This window comes from Balaenoptera physalus (assembly GCF_965194825.1).
Source record: "Balaenoptera physalus genome assembly, chromosome: 14".
NCBI classification, from domain to species: domain Eukaryota; kingdom Metazoa; phylum Chordata; class Mammalia; order Artiodactyla; family Balaenopteridae; genus Balaenoptera; species Balaenoptera physalus.
The window spans coordinates 5545706-5571969 of NC_138893.1; the positions used below are offsets into that span (position 1 = coordinate 5545706).

General features: G+C 42.9%; 1 protein-coding gene across 2 annotated transcripts in view; it reads right to left on the bottom strand.

Annotated features, from left to right (window-relative positions):
* Positions 1-26264, bottom strand: part of LOC309643137 (uncharacterized protein) — a 135890-nt gene that overhangs the window by 79965 nt on the left and 29661 nt on the right. For both annotated transcript variants that reach the window (XM_082425635.1, XM_082425634.1), the window contains exon 2: positions 22436-25892. In XM_082425635.1, the coding sequence (XP_082281761.1) occupies positions 22436-22802 (367 nt within the window). In that variant the 5' untranslated portion in view covers positions 22803-25892. The remainder of the gene's footprint in view (positions 1-22435; positions 25893-26264) is intronic.

The following is a 26264-nucleotide window of genomic DNA, read 5'->3' on the forward strand; positions in this document are numbered from 1 at the left end:
CCACACTACATTGATGTTAGTGTGGTTAGTTCCTAACAAGCCTTTCTAGACTGGCTCACTGTCATCTGCTAGGTAAATGATTTTTGAATGAATTATGGCTGTGAGCTTGATCGCCAGCACGCAATCCAAGAGATTACCACCTCACATCCATTATAATAGTAGCAGTGGTGGGATCATAATTATGTACTTTAGAAGTGGGGCAAGGAACACAGGAAGAAGTAACTCATTACTCCTGAGATTTCATGGTGGTTTTTCATCAGTTCACCTGAAGGCTACAAAGATCAGAGATATAGATGACAGTGCTATTCTTGGGCTGTAGCTTTTGCTTACCTTCAGCCAATGTATCTTTCATGGGTCACTATTAGAAAAACAGAAACCAGTGTAGCTATTTTAAGCAGGAAGGGATTTAAGAACTGCAGAGAACTGGGTGAGTATAAAACACTGAAAAACTCTAATTTGAAAAGACACATGCACCCCAATGTTCATAGCAGCATTATTTACAACAGCCAAGACATGGAAGCAACCTAAATGTCCATCAACAGATGAATGAATAAAGAAGATATGCTATATATACACAATAGAATATTACTCAGCCATTAAAAAAAATGAAATAATGCCATTTGCAGCAACATGGATAGACCTAGAGATTATCATACTAAGTGAAGTAAGTCAGACAGAGACTATCATACTAGAGGCCTAGAGATGATCATACTAAGTGAAGTAAGTCAGACAGAGAAAGACAAATACCATATGACATCATTTATATGTAGAATCTAAAAAAAAATGATACAAATGAACTTATTTACAAAACAGAAATAGACTCACAGACAGCAAAAACAAACTTATGGTTACCAAAGGGGAAGCAGGGGGGAAGAATAAATTAGGAGTCTGGGATTAACAGACACACACTACTATATATAAAACCAATAAACAACAAGGACCTACTGTATAGCACAGGGAACTATATTCAATAACCTATAATGGAAAAGAATCTGGGGGCTTCCCTGGTGGCACAGTGGTTAAGAATCCGCCTGCCAATGCAGGGGACACGGGTTCAAGCCCTGGTCCGGGAAGACCCCACATGCCACGGAGCAACAAAGCCCGTGTGCTACAACTACTGAGCCTGTGCTCTAGAGCCCGTGAGCCACAATTACTGAAGCCCACGCGCCTAGAGCCCGTGCTCCACAACAATAGAAGTCACTGCAATGAGAAGCCCGCACACTGCAACGAAGAGTAGCCCCCGCTCGCCGCAACTAGAGAAAGCCCGCGTGTAGCAACGAAGACCCAACACAGCCAAAAACAATAAATAAAATAAATAAATTTTTAAAAAAAGAATCTGAAAAAGAATATATATACATACACATATATATGCATATGTGTATGTGTGTGTGTATATATATATGTGTGTAACTGAATCACTTTGCTGTACACCAGAAACTAACACAACATTGTAAACCAACTATACTTCAATTTTAAATAAATAAATAAGCTGTATGATAAATCTCACTGAAGAGTATGGGGGTAGAGAACTGACCTAAGTAACTTTGGGAATGAGTAGAAACTGCAAGTCTAAAGACAAGTGTACATACACAATTCTGAAACTACTACATGTATACAGGTATTAAATAAATGAATGAAAGAAAAAAAAAAGGAAAAATCTGGAAGATCTGGAGAAGCAAATTTGAGGCAAGGCCTCCAGAAATGGCTCCCAGACAACAGAACAGTCTACCAAGGAACCAGGTAAAATCAAGAAGATACGATCAGAAACTGCCCTGGAACTGTTAGCTACAGAAACTCACAGCCTAAACAGCAATCTGGGAATCACAATGCCCCACCGCTGCTGCTGTTGCTTTCAAAGTCACACTGCTACACTGGCATCAGCAAAAACTGCATGCTCAGACCCCTCGCCATGACCCCCATGAAGCTAGTGACTGGACACGGTCATGCTACTCCAGAAAGCCCAACCCCTCCGCACCAGGCTTGCCTGCAGGCAACAGAAGCAGCAACAGCGCCTCTCCAGGTACATATCTGTCTTCCAAATGTCCCCAAAGCGCATCTGACTGGACAAACTTAAATCACATCTGGAATCTTTACTATAAGGGAATTGGGAGATAGAGTTCTTGGCGTTCCTTTGGCCCCGTCCTAAAAGGAGGGAAAAGGGATGCTGAGCACTAATCCACTATGAACCCCAGCCAGCTCGCTGTGTCCCTTGAGGAAGAAGAGGGCAGTGGGCAGTGAAAGCCACAGGGAAAGGCATTTCCTGGCTTGAAATCAAAGTGGAACCAGAAAAGAAGAGAGAAAAGCCTAGCCCAACGGAGCATTCAGGCAGGTTTGATGTGGAGAATTCTTACAGTCTTTTTGAAATCCCTATCAAATGCTGCCCTCTAACGTTTGTGGAATAAGCTACTTTTGAGAAACGCTGAAACAGAACACATCTAGCTGCACTTTTCCAGGGTGAACAGCTATGGATATCTGTATTTCATGGAAACTGGAAAAAATCCACTGAACTGGACACCAAAACTGTTTCCAAATGATGCGGCCAATTGACATTCAGATCAAGTTTTGCCAAGATATTATTGACTCAGACCTCTTGATATGGGTGATTTTTTTTCTCCATAACGGAGTGGGGTAGTTTTAAGTATTCCTTGTGGTTCATGTAATAATCAGGAAAGCAGATGATCAATTAAATTATAAATCATTTACACAAATTATGAATCCGAGAGACTTCCAACAAAGTATTTAATTTATTGCCAGTATTAATTTGATTTTCTTGGTTTGTTATCTATCTTTACAAGGTCCCCCCCCAACCATACCACCATCACAGTTGGTGATTAGGAAAAGAATGATATCACTGATGTTCAGAATTTTATATGCCAAGAGGAATAAGTGTATGTCAGCAAAACAAAACAAAGTTCTTAACAGTCCTGGTGCAACCAAGAAATGAAGGCCACTACATTTAAAATTATTAAATCCACAGCTATCAATTGCAATCCAAAACACCTGCCAGAATCATGGATTAAATAATAAAATCCATGGATTAGAAGCTGTCCCTTGGGCATACCAAGCATGTTCGTGCCTCGGTGCCCTTACCTTCTCCCTGCTTAGGACATGCTTTATCCCAATAGTGCACCCGTAGAAGTGTGGCTATTTTGTCTTCTTTCCAAGCTGCTAAAGTGATAAGGTCCAGGGTCCATGCTCACAGGAAGTAAGTTGTAGTCATATCCTTCTCTGCCCTCTCATTTCCTCATGGCTATTTCGTGGTACACCGGTAGTATCGTTTGGGATCTTTGGATGGTGAAGTTGGGTGGGAATAGGCCTCCTCTTTATAGACAACTTCATGTGAGTTGTCTATATTGGGATTAGGGGCCAAAAGCACATTTACCAATCAAGTGTTACTCTGTTTTCCTTTGCTAACCTTCCTTGACTATATGCCTTTCTTGGTTATTCTTTGGTAGGATTAAATATTCATGTGTCTCTGGCCAAAATAATTTCTAGTAGCATTTCAATCTCACTCTGATTTCTAACCGGATACAGGACAGAGAAAACAAGGAGATTTAACGAGAAAAGGCCATCATGGCTGGAATTGTAGCACTCCTTTCTGAGAAGTGTCTCCACCCCAAGACCACCATCTCTGAGAACCTCTAAATATTTGAGAACTCTTTCACAAACAGTACGAAACTATCCAAGTTTGAGGCTAGAGCAGTACTAAAATACAACAAGCTGGAGATGCTGAGCAGAAACCACTTCATACATTGCTTCACGCAGCTAAACCTTCAGTTTCCAGGTGCCAGAGCTGTCCCCACTCCCACTTCTCTCTTGGGTCCTCTGGCATGAAGGGAAAGGCATTTGCAAACAAGTCACTGCAGAGATCAGAGTGTTCCCCCTTTGCATAGCCTGGGGGACATGCATCACCACTCTTCCCACTCCACTGTTTGCTTTCCCACTGGGGAAGAAATGGACTCATCTTCAGGATGCAGGGATGAAAGGCTGCAGAAAACAACAAGCTTGAAGCTGTGTAGGGTCAGAGCTGTGTGTAATCAGTCATTAGGGGGCCCTGATCTGCTGATCTGCTTCAAAGCTTTGGAATTTGACTTAAGGGATGTCATCCTGCTGGGTTCACAGAAGAAATTCCCAGGGGCTAGAGGTGAGGTCTAGCCACAGAAGTGAGATCATAGGTGGAGACACACTTAGAAGTTTGTAGTGCTGTTGTTATGATAATCACAATAATAAGTCAACCACAAGGATCCTCCCAAGACTGTCAAATCCCTCATGCTGGGTAGTTTAGTCATAGGAGAATCAAATAGGGTGGCTCTGAGAGCTAAAGAAATGTGGGATAGAGAAACAATTTCAATGTTCAGAAAAGCAGACAGATTAAACAAATTATGGTAATCCCTACAATAGAATAATACGCAGCCATTAAAAAATAATGTAGGACACACATATTCCTGGTGGGTATGTAATTAGTACTACCTCTATGGAGGGCAACTTGGCACCACAGATGGAAACTGCAAATGCATATACCTCTAATCCAGCATATTCCACTTGGAGGAATTTATCGTCCAGATATATTCAAAGAGGTGCAACATGATATGTACATACATGCATGTACAAGATTATTTATGGCAGCATTTTTTGTAATGGCAAATGTTTAGGAACCATCATTAGGGAACATATTTTAAAAGTTATGGGGGACTTCCCTGGTGGTCCAGTGGTAAAGAATCTGCCTTCCAATGCAGGAGACGCGGGTTTGATCACTGGTTGGGGAACTAGGTTCCCACATGCCACAAGGCAACCAAGCCCGTGTGCCACAACTACTGAGCTCGCGGGCCTCAACAAGAGAGTCTGCGTGCCGCAAACTACAGAGCTCATGAGCCCTGGAGCCTGCACACCACAACTAGAGAGAGAAAACCCGCACCCACAACTAGAGAGAAGCCCACGCACAGCAACTAGAGAGAAGCCAGAGCGCCGCAACGAAGACCCGATGCAGCTAAAAAATCAAGAAAATAAATGTTTTAAAAATAAGTAAATAAATAAAAGTTATGGTACAGCCATACAGGGCAGTTTTAAAAAAAAAAAGTTCTGTATGTCCCAATACATTGTTAAATGCAAAACAATAGCAAAAAAAAAAAAAATCAAGCTGCAGAACAATATGTGTATTACACCACCATTTGAGGTTAATAAAGCAAGGAAGAGGGGGGAAGAGTATTTGCTGGAAGGAAGTATTTGTTGTCAGCCTCTGATGCCTTCACCTCACCCAGCTGGGTACTGAGCCATTCCTGAACTGGGCAGCCTCATCCGAGGAAGAAGCATATCCATGTCCTCTAGTGAAGTAGATTTTAAATTTTAGTGGGCATAGGAATCATCTGAGTTACTTGCTGAAAATGAAAATTTAAGGGATCTGTCCCTTTTTTTTTTTTGGCTGCACCACCACGCGGCATGCGGGATCTTAGTTCCCTGATCAGGGATCAAACCTACGTCCCCTGCAGTGGAAACATGGAGTTTTACCACTGGACCACCAGGGAAGTCCCAAGGGATTTATCCTTAGAGACTGTGACTCAGTGGGTCTGGGGTTGGACCCTGAAATTGGTAGGGATTTTTGTTTTTTAAATAGACTTTCTGGGCTTCCCTGGTGGCGCAGTGGTTAAGAATCCGCCTGCCAATGCAGGGGACAAGGGTTCGATCCCTGGTCCAGGAAGATCCCACATGCCGCGGAGCAGCTAAGCCCGTGCGCCACAACTACTAAGCCTGTGCTCTAGAGCCCACAAGCCACAACTACTGAAGCCCGTGCACCAAGAGCCCATGCTCCACAACAAGAGAAGCCACCGCAATGAGAAGCCCGTGCACCGCAACCAAAAGGAGCCCCCGCTCGCCGCAACTAGAGAAAGCCCGTGCGCAGCAACCAAGACCCAACGCAGCCAAATAAATAAATAATTAATTAATTAATAATAAATAGACTTTCTATTTAGAGCAGTTTTAGGTTCACAGCAGAATTGAGAGGAAGGTATGGCGGTTTTCCATATACTTCCTGCTCCCACTCATGTACAGCCTCCCCCATTATTAACATTCCCTGCCAGAGTGGTACTTTTGTTATAACTGATAAACGAACATTGACACATCAGTCATTATCACCCAAAGTCTACAGTTTACATTACAGTTCAGTCTTGGTGTTGCACATTCTATAGGTTTGAACGAATGTATAATAATGTGTATCCACCATTACAGTATCATACAGAGCTGTTTCACTGCCCTAACAATCCTCTATGCTCTACCTTTTTATCCCTCTTAACCCCTGGAAACTGATCTTTTAACTGTCTCCATAGTTTTCCCTTTTCCAGAATGTCATGTAGTTGGAATCATACAGTATGTAGCCTTTTCAGATTCTAGTAGTTACGTAGTGATATCTCATTGTTTTATTTTCCATTTCCCTGAAGATGTAAAATGAGGAGCATCTTTTCACGGGCTTATTTACCATGTGTATATCTTCTTTGGTGTGGTATCTGTTAAGGTCTTTGGCCCACTGGCTTTTTTTTTTTTAACAAGCACAAAAGGTGATTCTGATGCAGCAGATCCTTGGTCCAGTCTCTGAGAAACTGTGCTCTAGTAACCAGAGAACCAGCATCTGGGATGAACTAAAGTCTTCTCACTGTGCTGAATCAATGAGGATCTATGAGAGGGGAACCCAGCCAACCCATTTAGCCTCAAGCTCAAGCTCAAAAGAGCCCTAAAATTTGGCTATTGTTCTCTGACAAATTTGTTCACAGAAACAAGCCCTTCCACAAATATTCATATTTTGGTCCTTTTGAGCTTGAGGCTATCTATATCATTTTCTAATAATTAAAATGGAAATCCAACAGAGGTAACTGCTGGTCACCCAGAGTTATTCACAGATGGAAAGCTGGATTTATGAGCACAAAACAATTGGCTGCCCAGTTTATGGCTTAAGGATGTTTTAACTACTTCTATTTAGATGATGACACTTTTCCTTTCAGTGAACTACATGAGATAGATATTCCCTTAAATGATCATTCATACACTTCTACGTATTATACATACTGTAGTTCATATGCATAATGCATGAGTATTGTAGCTTCATTGTTTTGTCCATTACCTTTCTTTTCTTTAAGTCTATTCCTTCATTAGTTGTCCTTTGCCATTTGTTTTTTACTTAACTTCTTTTGTTATTTTTAGATGTGATTCAGATAAAATAGAAGTGTAAATACACATGCAACATTTATACGTTTTTCTTATACCACTATCATCATTCTTTTCATCAGCCATGTAATATTTTTCAAATCCATCAATATTCACAGTTTCGCTTACAATTTTAAATTTTTATTTATTTTAGTTTTGGCTGCATTGGGTCTTTGTTGCTGCTTTCTCTAATTGTGGCAAGCCGGGGCTACTCTTCATTATGATGCGCAGGCTTCTCATTGCGGTGGCTTCTCTTGTTGCGGAGCATGGGCTCTAGGAGCACGGGCTTCAGTAGTTGTGGCACGCTAGCTCAATAGCTGTGGCTCATGGGCTCTAGAGCACAGGCTCAGTAGCTGTGGCGCACAGGCTTAGTTGCTCCACAGCATGTGGGATCTTCCCGGACCAGGGCGCGCACCCGTGGTCCCCTGCATTAGCAGGTGGATTTTTAACCACTGCACCACCAGGGAAGCCCTCGCTTACAATTTTAAAAGTTCAAATTACTCAATCTACTTCTGGGGACTTCCCTAGTGGTCCAGTAGTTAAGAATCTGCCTTCCGGGCTTCCCTGGTGGTGCAGTGGTTGGGAGTCCGCCTACCAATGCAGGGGACACGGGTTCGAGCCCTGGTCCGGGAGGATCCCACATGCAACAGAGCAACTAGGCCCGTGCACCACAACTACTGAGCCTGCGCTCTAGAGCTCACGAGCCACAACTACTGAAGCCTCTGTGCCTGGAGCTCAGGCTCCGCAACAAGAGAAGCCACCGCAATGAGAAGCCCTCGCACTGCAATGAAGACCCAACACAGCCAAAAATAATAAGTAAATAAAATAAATAAATAAATAAATAAAAAAGAATCTGCCTTCCAATGCAGGGGACGTGGGTTTCAGCTCTGGTCAGGGAACTAAGATCCCACATGCTGCGGGGCAACTAAGCCCACGTGCTGCAACTACACAGCCCATGTACTTTGGAGCCCGCGCACTGCAACTAGAGAGCCCACGTGCTGCAACTACTGAGCCTGTGCGCTATGGAGCCCATGAGCCACAACTAGAGAGAAGGCCCGTGCACTGTAAGGACGATCCCGTGTGCCGCAACAAAGATCCCATGTGCCGTAACTAAGACCCAAAGCAGCCAAAAATGAAATACTTTTAAAAAATCAAATTCTTAAATTTAGATACATATATATATATATATTTTTTTCTAGCCATGTCATGCGGCATGTGGGATCTTAGCTTCCCGACCAGAGATCAAACCCATGCCCTCTGCACTGGGAGCACAGAGTCCTAATCACTGGACTGCCAGTGAAGTCCCTTAAATTTATATTTTATTCAGGAAAGTACAATGTTACATACTAAATGAGTGAGAACTTAGACACTGCATTTTCAAAAATTTTGTTCTACATAAGACACATTTCCTGATAAGTAGCGCTCACTACGTAAGGTACTGTTCTAAATGCTTTATAAATATAACTAATTTAATCTTCAAACAAGACTATAAGTGCTATTCTCACAACGCCACGTTGACTCTCAGTATTGGTGTCAAAGTTAGACTTCTGACCCTAACTGAAATCCATATTCAACTGAAATCTCCCCATACTATCTCATTCAAGAGTTAAGTGGTCTCAAAATCTGAATGCTCAGTGGCCTCCCCAGTGCTCTCAGAAGAATTTTCCCTACATATCATACTGCTCCAGGTCAGTCCCTATAACTACATTGTGTCTTGATAGTTCTGCTGGAACTGGGGTCCTTGCTTGCACCCCACCCTTCTTGACATGCAGCCCAGCCTTTGCCCTAGAAACCTAGGAACTGGCTTCCTGAGGCATAACTGTTGCTTCTACTTGTCTCTGAGCATTGCCTGTTGTCTCCATTCCCTCTGAATACTGTACATTTCACCTTCATCCCACCCTTAATTGGGCTAATGGGTCTGACCTCCTAGAGACTGTTGTCTACTTGATCTATTCCAGAGTTCAGTAGGCCCTTTAAATGCTGACAATAACCTCACAGCTGGGCCAGTTTCTCCTGACCCAGTTCCGACTTTTTATCTCCATTTACAGGTTTTGGGTGCTTAACATATATAGTATAGAAATCTACCTAAGCTATGACACTTTTGTGTCAAAAGTGGAGGTTCCTCTGATTTGGAAAATATTAAAGGCTCTGAGAAACTAGGTTTCAGTGATGTGACTGAAAGCACAAAGCTCTCATGTTATACAAGGAAGGAGCTGAAATGTAACAGAGGGACTTCCCTGGCGGTCCAGTGGTTAAGACTCCGTGCTTCTACTACAGGGGGCACACGTTCGAACCCTGGTCGGGGAACTAAGATCCCACATGCTACGCGGTGTGGCCAGAAAAAAAAAAGAAAGAAAGAAAACGAAAACAAATATCAAGATGGAAAATAAAATCCAACCATATCAGTAATTACAATACAAAAAAAAAAAAAAGAAATGTAACAGAAGCCCTGTAGGAAGTTCAACATCCTTGGCCGCACCCCTCCTGCTTCAGAGATGTCTCCTATTCTGCTTCACATCTGGTCTGCTCTTTCAGTTTATATGAAGAACCATCTATTTAGAGGCTGTACGAATTTTGTTCCCCCAGATAATGGTATTTTACTTCAAGGTGGGCACCTCAACACACCTATACAACCATCCTAAATTTACTTTCCCTCAAATTTACTTTTCCTCCTAAGTCTGGCACTCTCATTGTGAGGAAGAAGAGTGAGCGCTGAGCTTTGGAGAATCCAAGACCCTGTGTTACTTCATCAGATGGCTACACTGAGTACTCCTGAATTCCATAGTATTCATAACCTGCTTGTTTTTTGTTTTGTTTTGTTTTTGGCCACGCCTCGAAGCTTGTGGGATCTGAGTTCCCCAATCAGGGATCGAACCCGTGACCCTGGCAATGGAAGCACAGAGTCCTAACCACTGGACCACCAGGGAATTCCATATAACCTGTTTGTTTTATCTCAAAAACACTGAGTCAACCTCTCTGAACCAAAGGTTGTTTGGTTTTGTTTTTGTTTCAGACAGGGTACCCCCATAGAAACTCCGAGAAGGGTTTAAAATGTTTAAGGAGAGATCCTATTGACCCAAATATATATTAACTTGAAAGCCTTCAGTTTTAAGTCTACTTTCATCCATTCTTTTATTCAACACTTACTAAGGGCTGAGTATGGGCCAGGCACAATTCTAGGTACAATAGAGAACAAAAGAAAGTTTGCTGCCCTCATGGAGTTTATATCTTAATGGCAATAAATACTAAACATAATGAGTAAATTATATAGTACTTAAAGGAATTAATGTCTACAGAATAAAGAAAAATAAGAAGGGATAGAAAAGATGGGAGTATGGAGATGGAAACTACCAGTTCAGAGAGTGTTCAGAATGGGCTTCCCTGAAAAGATGACATTTGAGAAAAGACTTAAAGGAAGGAAGAGAAGCACACCCCACAAATGTACATATGGGTGAGACATGAGTGGAATGAGGTGAGTTAGGGGTAGAACAGGAAGTGAGATCAGATAGGGAAATGGGGAGGTGGGGGAAGGTGTGAATCTACAGTAGCCTATTATTCAAAATAGGCTTTGGTTCAAAAATGAGAGACTTTTGGGAATTCCCTGGCTGTCCAGTGGTTAGGACTCCACACGCTCACTGACAAGGGCCCAGGTTCAATCCCTGGTCGGGAAACTAAGATCCCACAAGCAGCACAGCACAGCCAAAAAAAAAAAAGAGAGAGAAAGAGAGAGACTTTTAGTCTCTTTTAATCTCTGAGTAGGGATTTATTCTTCTGCATATTTCCAATAAAAGTGTACTGTTTACTGTCTATTAAAACTTGGAACAGGGACTTCCCTGGTGGTCCAGTGGCTACAACTCCACACTCCCAATGCAGGGGACCCAGGTTCCATCCCTGGTCAGGGAACTAGATCCCGCATGCTGCAACTAAGAGTTTGTGTGCTGCAACTAAGACCTGGCACAGGACTTCCCTGGTGGCGCAGTGGTTAAGAATCTGCCTGCCAATGCAAGGGACAAGGGTTCGAGCCCTGGTCCGGGAAGATCCCATATGCCACGGAGCAACTAAGCCTGTGCGCCACAACTACTGAGCCTGTGCTCTAGAGCCCGTGAGCCACAACTATGGAGCCCACGTGCCACAACTACTGAAGCCCGTGTGCCTAGAGCCCGTGCTCTGCAACAAGAGAAGCCACTGCAATGAGAAGCCCGCGCACCGCAACGAAGAGTAGCCCCTACTCACCACAACTAGAGAAAGCCCACGCGCAGCAACGAAGACCCAACGCAGCCAAAAATAAAATAAATAAAATAAATAAATTTATTAAAAAAAAAAAAAAGACCTGGCACAGCCAAATACATAAATAAATATTTTAAAAAACAACAAAAAAAAACTTGGAACACATTTTTGTCGACCTTATTGATGTATAATTTAAATTGTACAATTCAATGAATTTTGATAAATGACCTCACCTGTGACCTCACCACTACACTCAAGTTCCAGAACATTTCCATCATCCCTAAGAGTTCCCCGTAACCCTTTGCAATCCGTGCTTCCCTCCACTGCCAGCCCCAAGCAACTACAAGCCTGCTTTTTATCACCATAGATTTGGTTTGCATTTTCTAGGATTTTTATAGAAACGGTATCATATATATTCTTTTGTCTGGCTTCTTTCACTCAGCATGATGCTTTTCAAATTCATCCATACTAATGTATATATAAGTATTTCATTCCTTTTTATTGCTGTGCATTCCATTGTATAAATATACCGTATTTACTTTATCCTCTTTTTTTTTTTTTTGGCCGCACTGCACAGCTTGTGGGATCTTAGTTCCCCAACCAGGGATCGAACTCTGGTCCATGGCAGTGAAAGCCCATGTCTTAACCACTGGACCACCAGGGAAATCCCTATCCTCTCACTTATTGAAGGAAATTTAGGTTTTGTCCCCTCAAAACTGTAATATAATGGACCTAGAGATTGTCATACTGCGTGAAATAAGTCAGACAGAGAAAGACAAATATCACATGCTATCGCTTATATGTGGAATCTAAAAAAAGGCTACAAATGAACTTATTTACAAAACAGAAGTAGAGCCACAGATGTAGAAAACAAACTTATGGTTACCAGGGGGGGAGGGATAAATTGGGGGATTAGGATTGACATATACACACTACTATATATAAAATAGATAACTAATAAGGACCCACCGTATAGCACAGGGACCTCTACTCAGTACTCTGTAATGGCCTATATAGGAAAAGAATCTAAAAAAAGAGTGGATATATGTACATGTATAACTGATTCACTTTGCTGTATACCTGAAACTAACACAACATTGTAAATCAACTATACTCCAATAAAAATTTTTTAAAAACTGTAATATATTAATGCTGCTTTTATTAATTATGTTTTAATAGGTATTATAATGATCCCACAATCCAGAAACATTAAGTACTTAAAGCCTGTGGACACAGGAAATCTTAAAAGTTCAATCCAAATTTATATACATATTTTTGCTCCAGAGAATTATGAGAGGGTCATAAAAGACATTAAAGCATGAAAATATATTATATTAGTAGGATAAAATTCTATGGAGGGAGTGGAATGGAAAAGAATGATGGGAAATTTCCCAGTGGTAAGAAGTTTATTACATGTTGCACTATGGTAATTACAACCTATTATTTACATTTAAAGAAGTAATGTGACTTTTATCTTTTGAAGTCAATATTTACAATACGCCAGAAATTTAATACTTTACAACTCTTTAAACTTATAAAATTTTAGATATCAATTTTAAAATGTGAATGTGAAAATTAAAAAATAGTAGTAATAAATTTGAGTACCCCTTCTCTTGGTCCTGTTCCTAAAGGTTGCTCTTTCATTGATCTGGGGTGGGCAGGAACATCATGGTTTTTAAAGTTCCCCAGGTGATTCTAAAGTGCACCCAAAGTTAAGAATAGTTAGTTTGAAAATAGTATTCTCTCTCAGTAGACAAGGAGTAGAAAAAATGAGAGCTACACAGTTTACTGTTTGAGAGTATTAGTCATCTGGCAAGTAACTATTTTCAAGGTTTATAAAAATATCAAATCAACAGTCCTTATAGAACTTAAGCACAAAAATGTTAACTGATAACCATGGCTGGTACCTATGGTGCCTTCCAATGATGAAATGCTATTATTTGCAAGGCACTGAGCCAACTGTTGTAAGTAAATGGTAGTATTATCTCCACTGTAGATAGTTCTTGGCCTGGAACACTAACCCACAGATGTGGTGACAAAGAAAACCCCCAGAAGGCAGTAATTATTCATTAATGGCAACTGCCCCTGGGCTCATCTATTGGCTTTTTCACAGTAGTATTTCTTTTGGCTTACTGTCCAAAATCGCAAGTCTGCAATTCAATTTTATTTTCTACTTCTCTATTTCTCCTCTGTTCTCCTTTTGTGCCTTAGCTATTATTTTTCTCACTCTTGTTTCTTGTTATGATTTACAGTATAGTCATAAAAGATGGGACTAAGATTTGGGCTTAAAGCCAAATTCCACACTTAATTAGCCATGTGACCTAGTAAAATAATGTAAAATGGGGGGTCACTGTTGCCCTGTGTAGTGGACTGAATTGTACCCTTCTGAAGGAAAAGTTCACATCCTAATCCCTGGGGCCCATGAATATTACCTTACATGGCAAAAGATGTGATTAAGTTAACGATCTGGAGAGGAGAACCTTATCCTGAATTATCTGAGTAGACGGTAAATGCAATCACATGTTTGCCGGTGAGAGAAAGGTAGAGGGAGTTTTGAAACATACACATAAGAAAAGGTGATGAGGAGACAGAGCAGAGACAGATACAGCTACTACATGCCAAAAAATGCTGACAGCCACCGGAAGCTGGAAGAAGCAAGGAACAGATTCTCCCCTAAAGATTTCAGAGGGATTGCAGCCCCACCAAACCCTTGATTTCAGACTTCTAGCCTCCAGTGCTATTAGAGAATAAATTTCTATTGTTTTCAATTGTCAAGTGTGGTAATTTGTTACAGCAGCCACAAGAAACTGATATACTCTGGTTACCTCCCAAGGAAAAGAAGTTAAGGAATGTATAAGTGCTTCATAAACCTAAGTGCTATACAAATACAAGCTCTCCTTGCTGGTCGCTTTCTACAAGGACCTCCAAGACCATGCAAATAGTCATCAACCTGGATCAGTCTTCACAGAACGGATGTAAGGGGAGCTCCTGGGGCTTTCCTGGGCCATTGTATACTCTTCCCTTAATCCTTCTCTTGCCACAAAGCTTAGTATTTCTTTTGGTGGTGGTGTGGGTATTGCTAATGGTAGCAACTACCAAAGAAAATGAGTTAGAACTACTTTAGCCATGTCTCTTAAATCTTGCCAGCAATTACTCTTCTCTTTATTCCAAGATCTTTTGTTAGTCCAGGTGTAAGCAGATTGGGTAGGGGATCCCCAGAGAAAAAGAACTAGGCATGGCTTTCTTGTCATAAGAGAAGCCATTTTTGGCCTAAGCCATTTTGGAATCTAAGCCTGGCCACAATGCTTGCCCTTGAACAGGTCTCAGTAATAATGATTTAAGGCAACAAAAGAACAACCTGTTATCAGGCAAGCGAGATAACAATAGCAAAGATAGTAAATCAGTTGCAAAGACTCCCAGTTCTGTTTCAATGACAAAGATTAGCCTGAGGCACTTTCTTCAACTGTTTTGCTGAATTTAAACCCCGCTTGAGAGCTCAACCACCAGATCAACTGGAACCTAAGGGATGATGATGTTGACCTTTTCTGACCTTCACAATTTCAATCAACTAAAGTTTGGACTTTCTCACCCTGTGCCCCAATTCTATGCCGAATTCACCTGTTCAAGCCCCTTCAAGGATATGCATGTACCCTTAGCTTAAAACTTTCCCAGTTTTGCTGTTCAGGGGGACACCGCTTTGGGAAAGATCCCCGGTGTTCTCCTTACTTGCTGCAAGTAATAAATCCTTCCTTCTCCCGATCTTTGGCTTGGTTGTGTCTTTTGGCTCAACACCCACCAAGAGGAGAACCCAGTTTTCAGGTAACACAGGATTTAGAGTAGGCTTTCTCAACAGCAGCAAAATTGACACTTGGGACCAGATAATTTTTTTGTTTGGGGGACTATCCTGCACAATGTATGTTCAGCAGCAACCCTGTGCTCTATCCACTGAATACCAATAGTACTGCCCGTAGTCATGACAATCAAAATGTCTACAAAAGCCAAAAGTTCTAAGGGGAAAATTGCCAGCCTTCCCTCTCAACTATACCAGATCAAGAACCACTTATTTAGATAGGACTAGCTAAAGTTCTATCTGGTATGGCTCTACTCCTGGTAGATAACCCCAATCTCCATTCATATATTAAGATCTGTCCTAGGGACTTCCCTGGCTGTCCAGTAGAAGACTTCGGCTTCCAACACAGGGAGTGCGGGTTCAATCCCTGGTCAGAGAGCTAGGATCCCACACGCCTTGGGGCCAAAAAAAACAGAACAAAAAACAGAAGCAATATTGTAACAAATTCAATAAAGACTTTAAAAATGGTCCACACCAAAAAAAAAAAAAATCTGTCCTAAAACGAGAGAATATATCTCCTAGGAGCCTGCTGATTCTTCATTAAATTGGTCTTTTTGATAGTCTCATTGGTATTTCTCAAATTACAATCAATATTTCATTTGCAGCAGAATCATTTGAGCTTGTTGACCTACTGAGACACCCAGGAATTTGCATTTTACGTGTTTTGCAGATGATTTTTATTTTAATTTGCTGAAGATGGGTTCTGGGGGAACTCCCTGGCGGTCCAGTGGTTAGGACTCCTTGCTTCCACTGCAGGGGGGCAGGGGATGAACTTCAGACTCCAGGTGGATGACGTTCTTTACTCTAATCTCTTGGTTCTGGAATCTGATCCTGGTTTTGTAACTGAGCAGGACTCTGTGGGGCTCCCAGGCACAAAAGTCTTTCTGTGTCCCCCATTTCTTATTTGTAGGAAATAGGCTTCATTCAGCCTCCATGACCTTCCCTGAGTTCCAAAGGGCAGGTTCAAGCAACTGCTAATCAGGGAAGGGAGGGGATTCGGACAAGGGAGGAGCAGTCAAGAAACAATAGTGCAGCCTTGGGGCAGGCTCCTGGTTCCCCATCAAGGGATACACACAACAATATCTTTGAGCTGTTTTGCAGATACCAAAACCCCCAACAGGTGGAAGAAGTTAATGGTATGCTGCCCACAAGCATGTAGACCCCAGACCGGTTGGAACCAGAAGTTTGATGATGCTGACTCCCAATTACCTCACCACCAACCAATGAGAAGAAAGTCCATGAGCTGATCACGCCCTCCTCTTTGAACCATTACTATAAAACTCCTCACTACCACCTCTGGGTTGGACACACAGTTTTGAGGGCATTAGCCTGCTGTGGCCCCCTTTGCCTGGCAAAGCAATAAAGTTATTCTTTTGTACTTCGCCCAAAACTCTGTCTCCAAGATTCAATTCGGTACCAGCACACAAACGCTGAATTTCAGCTATGCTACCTCACCACCAACCAATCAGAAGAAAGTCACACACCCTGCAGCCCTCACCCAAATTTTGCTATAAAAACTTCTCCCCTAAAACCAAGGGGAAGTTCAGGACTTTTGAGCATTAGCCACCCGTTCTCCTTGCTTGGTCCTGCAATAAACCTTTCCCTGCTCCAAACTCCAACATTTTGATTTGTTTGGCCTCACTGTGCGTCAGGCAGGAAAACTCTGTTCGGTAACAAAATGATGGCCTAAAACTTTCCACACTTAAAAAAAGCTATAAACCTACAGTTCCAAGAACCTCAATGAACCCTAACCTAAAGAAACACAAAAAAACTACACTAAATAACATCAGAATCAAATTGCTCAAAACAAGTGATTTAAAAAAAATCTTAGCCAGAAAAACAGACATGTTAAATAAAGAACATATATAAAGATGACATCATATTTCTCACTGGAAACAATACAACAGAGAAGACTGTGGAATGACATCTTTAAAGTCCTGAAAGAAAAAACTGTCAGACTCTAATTTCAGAGAGAGCAAAAATACCTTTCAAAACTGAAGGCAAAGCTTCCAGTTCAGGACAAGATAAAGAAGGTGTGCTTCATATTCCTCCCATTAAATACAGCTAAACATCCTGAATATTATATAGATAAACATAACAAGGTGGAGAGAAAACAGCAGACCAAGAAGGGATCTTGGGGCCCAAGAAATGACATGACATTGGGCTCCTGGGTTTTATTTTTGCCTCATATATTCTACACTGGGTGTTTGAGAAGCCAGCAGTCTGAAAACATCAATGGGTGCTAAGAGAAGCCTGCTCTTCTGAGCCAAAGGATGAGGAAAGGGGCAGCCTTGTAAGACAAAACTTTTAGACAATAACCACCCTACTCCAGCCAAGCTCCACAGAAAAATAGTGTGATGCCACCCTCACCCACGTCAGCCAAGCCCCAACAGGAAGCCTAGACTTCCCCTCACCAGGCTGCAACACACACATCTCACCCTCCCAGCCAAGCTGCTGTCATTGAAGGTCCAGTAGAGAACCTGACAGCCGCCCCAGTCCCCTAGAATGAGGCACCTCTCCCATTGCCCATCCTCAGACAGTCAACAGAAGCCGAATGGAGAGCGTGAACTTCCACCTTACCTGGCAGTAATGAGGTAGCATCTCCCTTTCCTTTGCCAGTGTGGTGTCAGAGAAAACCTGCTAAAAAGAGCAGATTTGGGTAAGAGACAGAGTCTCATGAAAATGCTGAAAATGTCCAGCATCAAAAACAATCATCAGGGCTTCCCTGGTGGCGCAGTGGTTGAGAATCTGCCTGCCAATGCAGGGGACACGGGTTCGAGCCCTGGTCTGGGAAGATCCCACATGCCGCGGAGCAACTGGGCCCGTGAGCCACAACTACTGAGCCTGCGCGTCTGGAGCCTGTGCTCCGCAACAAGAGAGGCCGCGATAGTGAGAGGACCGCGCAATGCGATGAAGAGTGGCCCCCGCTCGCCGCCACTAGAGAAAGCCCTTGCACGGAAACGAAGACCCAACACAGCCAAAAATAAATAAATAAATTTATATTTAAAAAAAAAACAATCATCAGGGGAGTTCCCTGGTGGCGCAGTGGTTAAGAATCTGCCTGCCAATGCAGGGGACACGGGTTCAAGCCCTGGTCCAGGAAGATCCCACATGCCGCGGAGCAACTAAGCCCGTGAGCCACAACTACTGAGCCTGCACTCTAGGGCCCGCGAGCCACAACTACTAAGCCCACGTGCCACAACTACTGAAGCCCTCGCGCCTAGAGCCCGTGCTCCGCAACAAGAGAAGCCACCGCAATGAGAAGCCTGAGCACCGCAACAAAGAGTAGCCCCCGCTCGCCGCAACTAGAGAAAGCCCGCATGCAGCAACGAAAACCCAACACAGCCAAAAATAAAATAAATAAATGTATTAAAAAAAAAAATCATCAGGGACTTCCCTGGTGGTGCGGTGGATAAGACTCCACACTCCCAATGCAGGGGGCCCGGGTTTGATCCCTGATCAGGGAACTAGATACCACAAGCCACGTGGCGCAGCAAAAACAAAAAAAACAAAAAAACAAAGGAAACCATAAGACATGAACACCAATATCTGGAATATCTGACAAGGAATTTAAAGCAGCCATCACAAAAATGCTTCAATGAGCAATTATGAACATGCTTGAAACAAGTGAAAAGGTACAACTCAGCAAAGAAACAGAAGATTTAAAGAACCAAGTAAAAATTCTAGAACTGAAAAATGTAATTACCAAAATTAAAAACTCACTAGATGGGCTCAAAAGCAGAATGGAGCCAACAGAGGGGGGAATGTCAGAGAACTTGAATAAACAACAATAGAAATTATCCAATCTGAATGAGAGAGAAAATAGAGCATCAAAAGTGAACAATGCCTCCAGAACCTGTGGGACTATAACAAAAGAGCTAACGTTCACATCATGGGATCCCAGGAGGGAAAAAAAAAGAGTGTGGGCCTGGAAAGTATCCGAAGAAATAATGACTGAAAATATTCCAATTTTGGCAAAACAATCTCAAAGGGTAATATGGGAAAACTATAAAGAACTCTACTCACATAAATTTGGCAACTTAGATGAAATGTACCAATTCCTCAAAAAGCTACTACCACAGCTCCCCCAACATGAAATAGATAATTTGAACAGCTCTATAACTATTAAATAATTGAATTTGCAGACTTCCCTGGTGGCGCAGTGGTTAAGAATCTGCCTGCCAATGCAGGGGACATGGGTTCAAGTCCTGGTCCGGGAAGATCCCACATGCCACGGAGCAACTAAGCCTGTGCGCCACAACTACTGAAGCCCGTGTGCCACAACTACTGAAGCCTACGCGCCTAGAGCCCGTGCTCCACAACAAAAGAAGCCACCGCAATGAGAAGCCCACGCACCGCAACGAAGAGTAGCCCCCGCTCGCCGCAACTAGAGAAAGCCCGCATGCAGCAACAAAGACCCAGCACAGCCAAAAATAAATAAATAAATTCATTTTAAAAAGAGCTGTAAACATATAATAGTGACTGTACTTAGATTTTTTAAAATAAATAAATAAATAATAAATTAAAAATTGAATTTGTAATTTAAAAACTCTCCCCAAAATCTCTAGACCAGATGGTTTTGCTGAAAAGTTATGCCAAATATTTAGAGAATTAAAATCTACTTTAAACAATATCTTTCAGAAAGTGGAAGAGGAGGAAACACTGCCCCAACTCATTTAATGAGGTCAGGTACACCCTTATACCAAACCCAAAAACATAAAAAAAGAACAGTAGAGAAATATCCCTCACATAATGACATGACATTGCATTACATGTATAGAAGCCAAAAGTAAGTCTGGCACATGTGCCCCAGAAGATATGTGCTGATTCAAAGCACCACTGTTTATAATACCAAAAATTGGAAACAACCTACATATAAGCCCCTGAACAGAATACTGGAGAAATAAGTTGTTGACCACTTACTAAATGGAATACTATAAAACAGCAAAAATTGGGACTTCCCTGGTGGCGCAGTGGTTAAGCATCCACCTGCCAATGCAGGGGACAAGGGTTCGAGCCCTAGTCCAGGAAGCCTGCGCACCGCAATGAAGAGGAGCCCCTGCTCGCCGCAACTAGAGAAAGCCTGCGCGCAGCAACGAAGACCCAACACAGCCGAAAATAAATAAATAAATTTATTTATTTATAAAAATAAACAAAATTATTTATTTATAAAAATAAACAAATAAAACAGCAAAAATTACTATAGCTTTACGCTTGGTCTTGGAATACTCCTGTGAAGACAACAGACAAGGCTGATTAAAGAAAGGCACAAAAAAAAAAAAAAAAAAGAAAGGCACAGAAGAAAACATAAAGTATGAAAACAACATATACAGAATCCAAAGACATGCAAAACTATTCAATACATTTTCCTGTGGGATACAATTTTAGTCAAATTATAAAGAAAAGCAAGTAATTGACAAACATAAAATTCAAGACAGTGATGAGGGGAGCTGTGATGATCGGGATCACACAAAGGGTCGTAAGAAAAAAGGTGGAGTTCTATTTTTCTTTCTTTTTTACATCCAGGAGTCGTTTATTGGTCACTTATATGTCAGGTACCAACATTGACAACAACAACAACAAAAAAACCCCACAAAGGTCAAGGTTTCCACATAAAAGAGCCTATTATCTCCTAGCTTGTGTCTTCCCATAAAGTTTCCCTCCCAACTCTGTAGATCCACAATCACAGATGAATGCAGCTTTACTGGTAACAGATCTTAGGAAAAAGGAACACTCTCAATCAAGAGGCAAGAAAGCCACTGATAAATCCCTCCCAAATACAGAAATACCAGTCAGCAATCACTGTAACAACTGCCCAAGCTTCACATACAGCCTCCCTTTAAGCCTAAGATTATGCCATTTTACAGGGGAGGAGGAAACAAGTTCTAAGAGAATTACACCTTGTTTGAAACTAGCCCACATGCTATATAGCAGACTACAAGCACTGTGAGGACAGCTTCATTCCTACTACTCCTCCCTTTATGACCACGAAGAGCAGTGTTCAGATCTAATGGGAAAGGGGACGGGGTAGGGTACTACTTCCTAAGATTAGTGGTGGATACACAGATCCCGGATTGAGTAGTATTCTTTACACCTGCGAGATACGTTTTACAATATATCTCGTATATGTCATATTTTTAAAGTGGGAAAATATAACTACAATCAAATCTTTATAATAAAGAAAAATATGAGAGCGTGAGACAAAGCCCTGGACCCACTCCCACAACCTGCTGAATTCAGGCTCATTGCAAGATGAGTTGTCAAAAAGGAACCAGTGCAAAATGTAGTCAAAGGTATGACTATTAAAAGAGAAGAGCAAATGGCTGACTACACACATGCTGCAGCAAAGTGTGACCAGGAGGCAAAGGAAATCAGTCAGGAAATATTTCAGATTGAAGTATTCAAATTTAGTGAAGCTGATGAAGGAAAAATACAGAGAAGAGATGCAGATACAAAAGGAAGAAATAAAACTTCTGGAGAAGAAAAATTCAAAGGTTTGAAAATATTTCCTCAGGGAACAGGAAATGGGTAGGAGAAAACCTTCTGAGTAATAAAGCCTTCTGCAAGTTTGTGAGTCTTTAAATATGTGAATGTACTGCCTTAAGAAATAAAACAAACGAAAGTAAAAAGAGCTTTCTTCCAACCACGTCTACACCCTTAAAGGTGTCCCTACATGTTGGCGCAGACTTCTCATACCTCCGGGTCCTAGAATGCGGACCCGTCCAGGGCTCCCCAACATCCCTGCCCTAAAAAAGGGATTTTCCCCAAACTCGTCCCCTTCTGTCCCCCCCCCGTCCCACCCTTCACTTAGGGTTCCGAGTCTCCATGCTCCCGCTCTTCTGCACATCCGGCACCTCGGTCGTCCCTACCCCTGTGAGAACCTAGAAGAGGGTGAAACGCGAGTAACTCTGCAGTAGTACTTGAGGCAGTGGAGGCTGTTTAACCATCACAATGGATACCCCTGGGCGGGGCTTAAGAGGGGCGTGGTCAGGAGCTCGGCGGGCCGGAGTTTACAACTCCCGCACGTCGTGCGCACGCATCGCCTCCGGAAGCTCTTCGACTCTCGGCGTGTTCTGCCCCCTGTCGGTCCTGTGCCCAAGCATCCGGGAACGACAGCCCCAGGAACCCGCGCCCCCGCCCCGCTTCCGGGTTCTCGCCAAACCCCACCTTCTTCTCCAGTAAGACGCGGCACAATCCTACTTCCGAAAGCGAGCCGGAAGGACGCAAAGACCGCGCCGGGGCGGGGGTCTCCGAGGAGGGCGTCCGGGGGCCGGGCCACGAGGGCGCCATTGTGACGCGTCCGGAGCGGAGCCGGGGATTGGTCGGCCAGGCGCAGGGCGGGGCCGGGGCTTGCAGAGCCGGGTGCTGCTGGGAAGGGAGGCGCGGGACGTGGTTCATCTCTGCTCGGGGGCAGGGTAGGGCTGGTGAGGCACGCCTGAGCTTCTAAAGCTACTGACGGGGAGAGTCCCCCAGACAGTGAGCCCAAAGGACGGCTGGATTGAAGACCAGCGTGGTAGAAGGAAGTGAGAGTCATTTCCTGCTGGGAAGGAGGGAACCGGGAACAGCGGAGACCGATAATGGCGGCTCCAGAGGCCGAACTTGAGGAGCGGCCGCAGGCTGTGCTGTCAGGTCTTGCGTCGCTGCTCCGTAGGGTCACGGGACCTCGCCTGGCTCCCTCGGCTTGTTCCTTCAGACCAGTGGTCCCCAACCTTTTTGGCACCAGGGACTGTGGAAGACAATTTAGGGGGGTTGGAGTTTCAGGTGGTAATGCGAGTGGTGGGGGGGATGGTTCAGGCAGTAATTCCAGCGATGGTTCAGGCGGTAATGTGAGCGATGGGGAGCAGCAGATGAAGCTTCGTTGCCTGCCGCTCACCTCCTGCTGTGTGGCCGGGTTCCTAACAGGCTAGGGACTGGTAGCGGCCCCAGGGGGTTGGTGACCCCTGCTTCAGGTCCGCAGGGCTTTCGGTTCAGGCCTGGTCCTCAGAGACAAAGTGCTGGGGCAGAGGATGTCACCACTAAGATCTTCACTTCTGGAAGAAACACGCACGCCAGTTCAGTGTCATTTGAGTTCCTGCTACATCCAAACCAGCCGTGTTTCTGCTCTGAAAAAGACAGATCGAACTTTCCAGCCCTTGGCGACGAGTTATTTGTTAAGCACATGTACAGTGTCGAATTAGCAGTGTCAGGGACCAACTGTTGTCATATCCTGTAGCAAAAGCTGCTAAGCAATCTCCTTTTGCTTTCCATCTTAATTATGATCAGGTTCAGCTCTAAGAAGTAAAGGAGCCCCCAGAGCCACCGTTGGTAGCTGGCCTGAACGCCCTGATACACATAAGCGACGTCATGGAATTTTGATGTCAGATGAGGTCTCTGACGAGATGGAAGGTGAAGAAAATAAGACTAATCGTGCCTAAACAGATGGACACTGCAACCACAAAAAGATGACCAAACATCCCTTCCCTAGCTAACATGAGTGACTGTTGCTTCACTAATGACCACTCTAGCCCTGCTCCATTTTTCTTGCTTTCCAGATAAAAACTATTAAGCGAATCACTGAATTGCCCTGCTTTCTGACAGCACCAGAGCAGACCCCTGTTTCCTTGGGCCTGCCCCAAAATCACCTAACACAAGCCCAAGCACTATAATAAGCCCTCTTTAACACCCCTTTCCTGAGATGCATGGTTGCCCATAGTGTCAGGTCTCCCTCACTATAGCAGTTAATAATCCTTCATTGTTTGACCAGAACTGTGTTTCGGTAGTCTTTGGTGGGCATCACCAGTATGAATAAACTTACATTTATGAATTATACATAACCATACAAAACTTTAGAGCCTATACTCTAACGAGAAATCAAAACAAAACATTAATGTGAATGGTAAAATGGGGCAAGATCTTGGTATATGAAAGGCTTGTATGCTAAATGCCATGTGGGATTGTGGTTTGGATTCTAGAACTGTAGAAGGACATAAACGGTAAAATCAGACTAAAGTCTATAGTTTAATTAAGAGTATTATACCAATGTGAATTTCTTAGTCTTGACAAATGTGCCATGGTTATATAGACATTAAATACAGGAAAAAAAGTAAAGGGTATAGAGGAGCTCCCTGTACTATCTTTGCAACTTATCTGTAGACTTAAAATTATTCCAAAATAAAAATTTTATTTAAAAAAAGCTTATGCCCAGGGACTTCCCTGGTAGTCCAGTGGTTAAGAATCCGCCTTCCAATACAGGGGACACAGGTTTGATCCCTGGTCGGGGAACTAAGATCTCACAAGCTGTGAGGCAGCTAAGCCTCTGCATTCTGGAGCCTTCATGCCACAATGAAGAGCCCACGTGCCACAACTAAGACCCGATGCAGCCAAATAAATAAATTTTTTAAAAAAAAGAACCATTTAAAAAAAAAAAGCTTATGCCCAATTTACCCTCTAGGGAGAAAGCTTATTTTTGCTTTGAACTGGGGTGATGGTTATTGTATCTAGAGTGACCCCAGTATGAGCAACAGAAATGAGAAGAGGTGTAGTCAAGAGCAGCAGCTCTAGTCACAGCAGCTCTTCTGCCTCAATTCCAGCTTCTGGATCTTCCCTACCTGACATTTCAGGGTTCCTTCCTGGGGCCCCATAGTCCCCCCGCCTCCCCGCCCCTCAACCCCTCTGGGATTGTAGCCACAGTCACTGAAAGTGACCACACCTGGTCTAGGTCCTGCTCCACTATTTTGTCATCACATAGACAAAAGTAAGATTCCTGACTGCTTTCAGAGTGGAAATAAGCTGTAAGTGGGTAAGAATCACAAAGATACAGGAGGAGAAGTTGTGTCAAGGAAGCACTGTCAAGTCGAAGGAGAAGAAATGAAAATGCCTCTTTTGACTCTGCAAACACATGGACACATCTCCTGAGCTTTCTGTGGTGTGGTGTTGTCACACAGCCCCCAGCCATGACGCAGGCACGGGAGTTAATTGATACTGTAATGGAAGGCATCAGGCTATGATACACCAACAAAACAGAGAAAATAGGATACTCCAAGCCTGGACCCCAGATAGCCACTAAGGGACTAAGTATAATAGCCCAGCATTTCACAGTAACAGTGGATAGAAATTTTCATTCAGGTAATCCTGTAGTAAAAGAAAGATGCATGTAGATATCAAGGGCAGAAGGGAGATTGAAAAGGGCTTGCTTGGGGACTTCCCTGGTGGTGCAGTGGTTAAGAATCCGCCTACGAATGCAGGGTACACGGGTTCGAGCCCTGGTGCGGGCGGAGCAACTAAGTCCGTGCGCCACGACTACTGAGCCCGCCTGCCACAACTACTGAAGCCCACATGCCTAGAGCCCATGCACCACAACAAGAGAAGCCACTGCAATGAGAAGCCCGCTCAGCGCAACGAAGAGTAGCCCCCGCTCGCCGCAACTAAGGAAAGCCCGCGCGCAGCAACGAAGACCCAACGCAGCCATAAATAAATAAATAAATAAATAAATTTTTTTAAAAAAGGAAAAAAGGGCTTGCTTGACTTACAACAATTTGGACTGCAGAAGGAGCTTGTCTTCCAGAATCTGATGGCTTTCATTATGTGGTACGAGTGGTAGTAGCTACCTCTATAGCAGTGCTGTCCAATAGAAATATAATGTGAACTGCAAATGTATTTAATTTTTTTTCTAGTAGCCACATTTACAAAGTAAAAGCACAGGTAATATTAATTTTAATAGTTTTATTTGGATCAACATATCCAAAATATCATCTCGTATGTAGTCAATATATAACATTATCAATGAGACATTTTATGTTCTTTTTTTCTTCTTTGAAGCCTGGTGTGTTTTCCACTTACAGCACATCTCCATATATTTTTTTAAGTCAGGAATTTTAATTTGTATTGGGAATACTTAATTTATATTTAGATTTTATAAAATTTACAGTTGAAAAAGCAGTTTCCTATATCCTTGTTGTTCCAAACATACTTAAAAGTTTTTCCATAACTGAATTATGAGTTTTAAATTTACATTAAG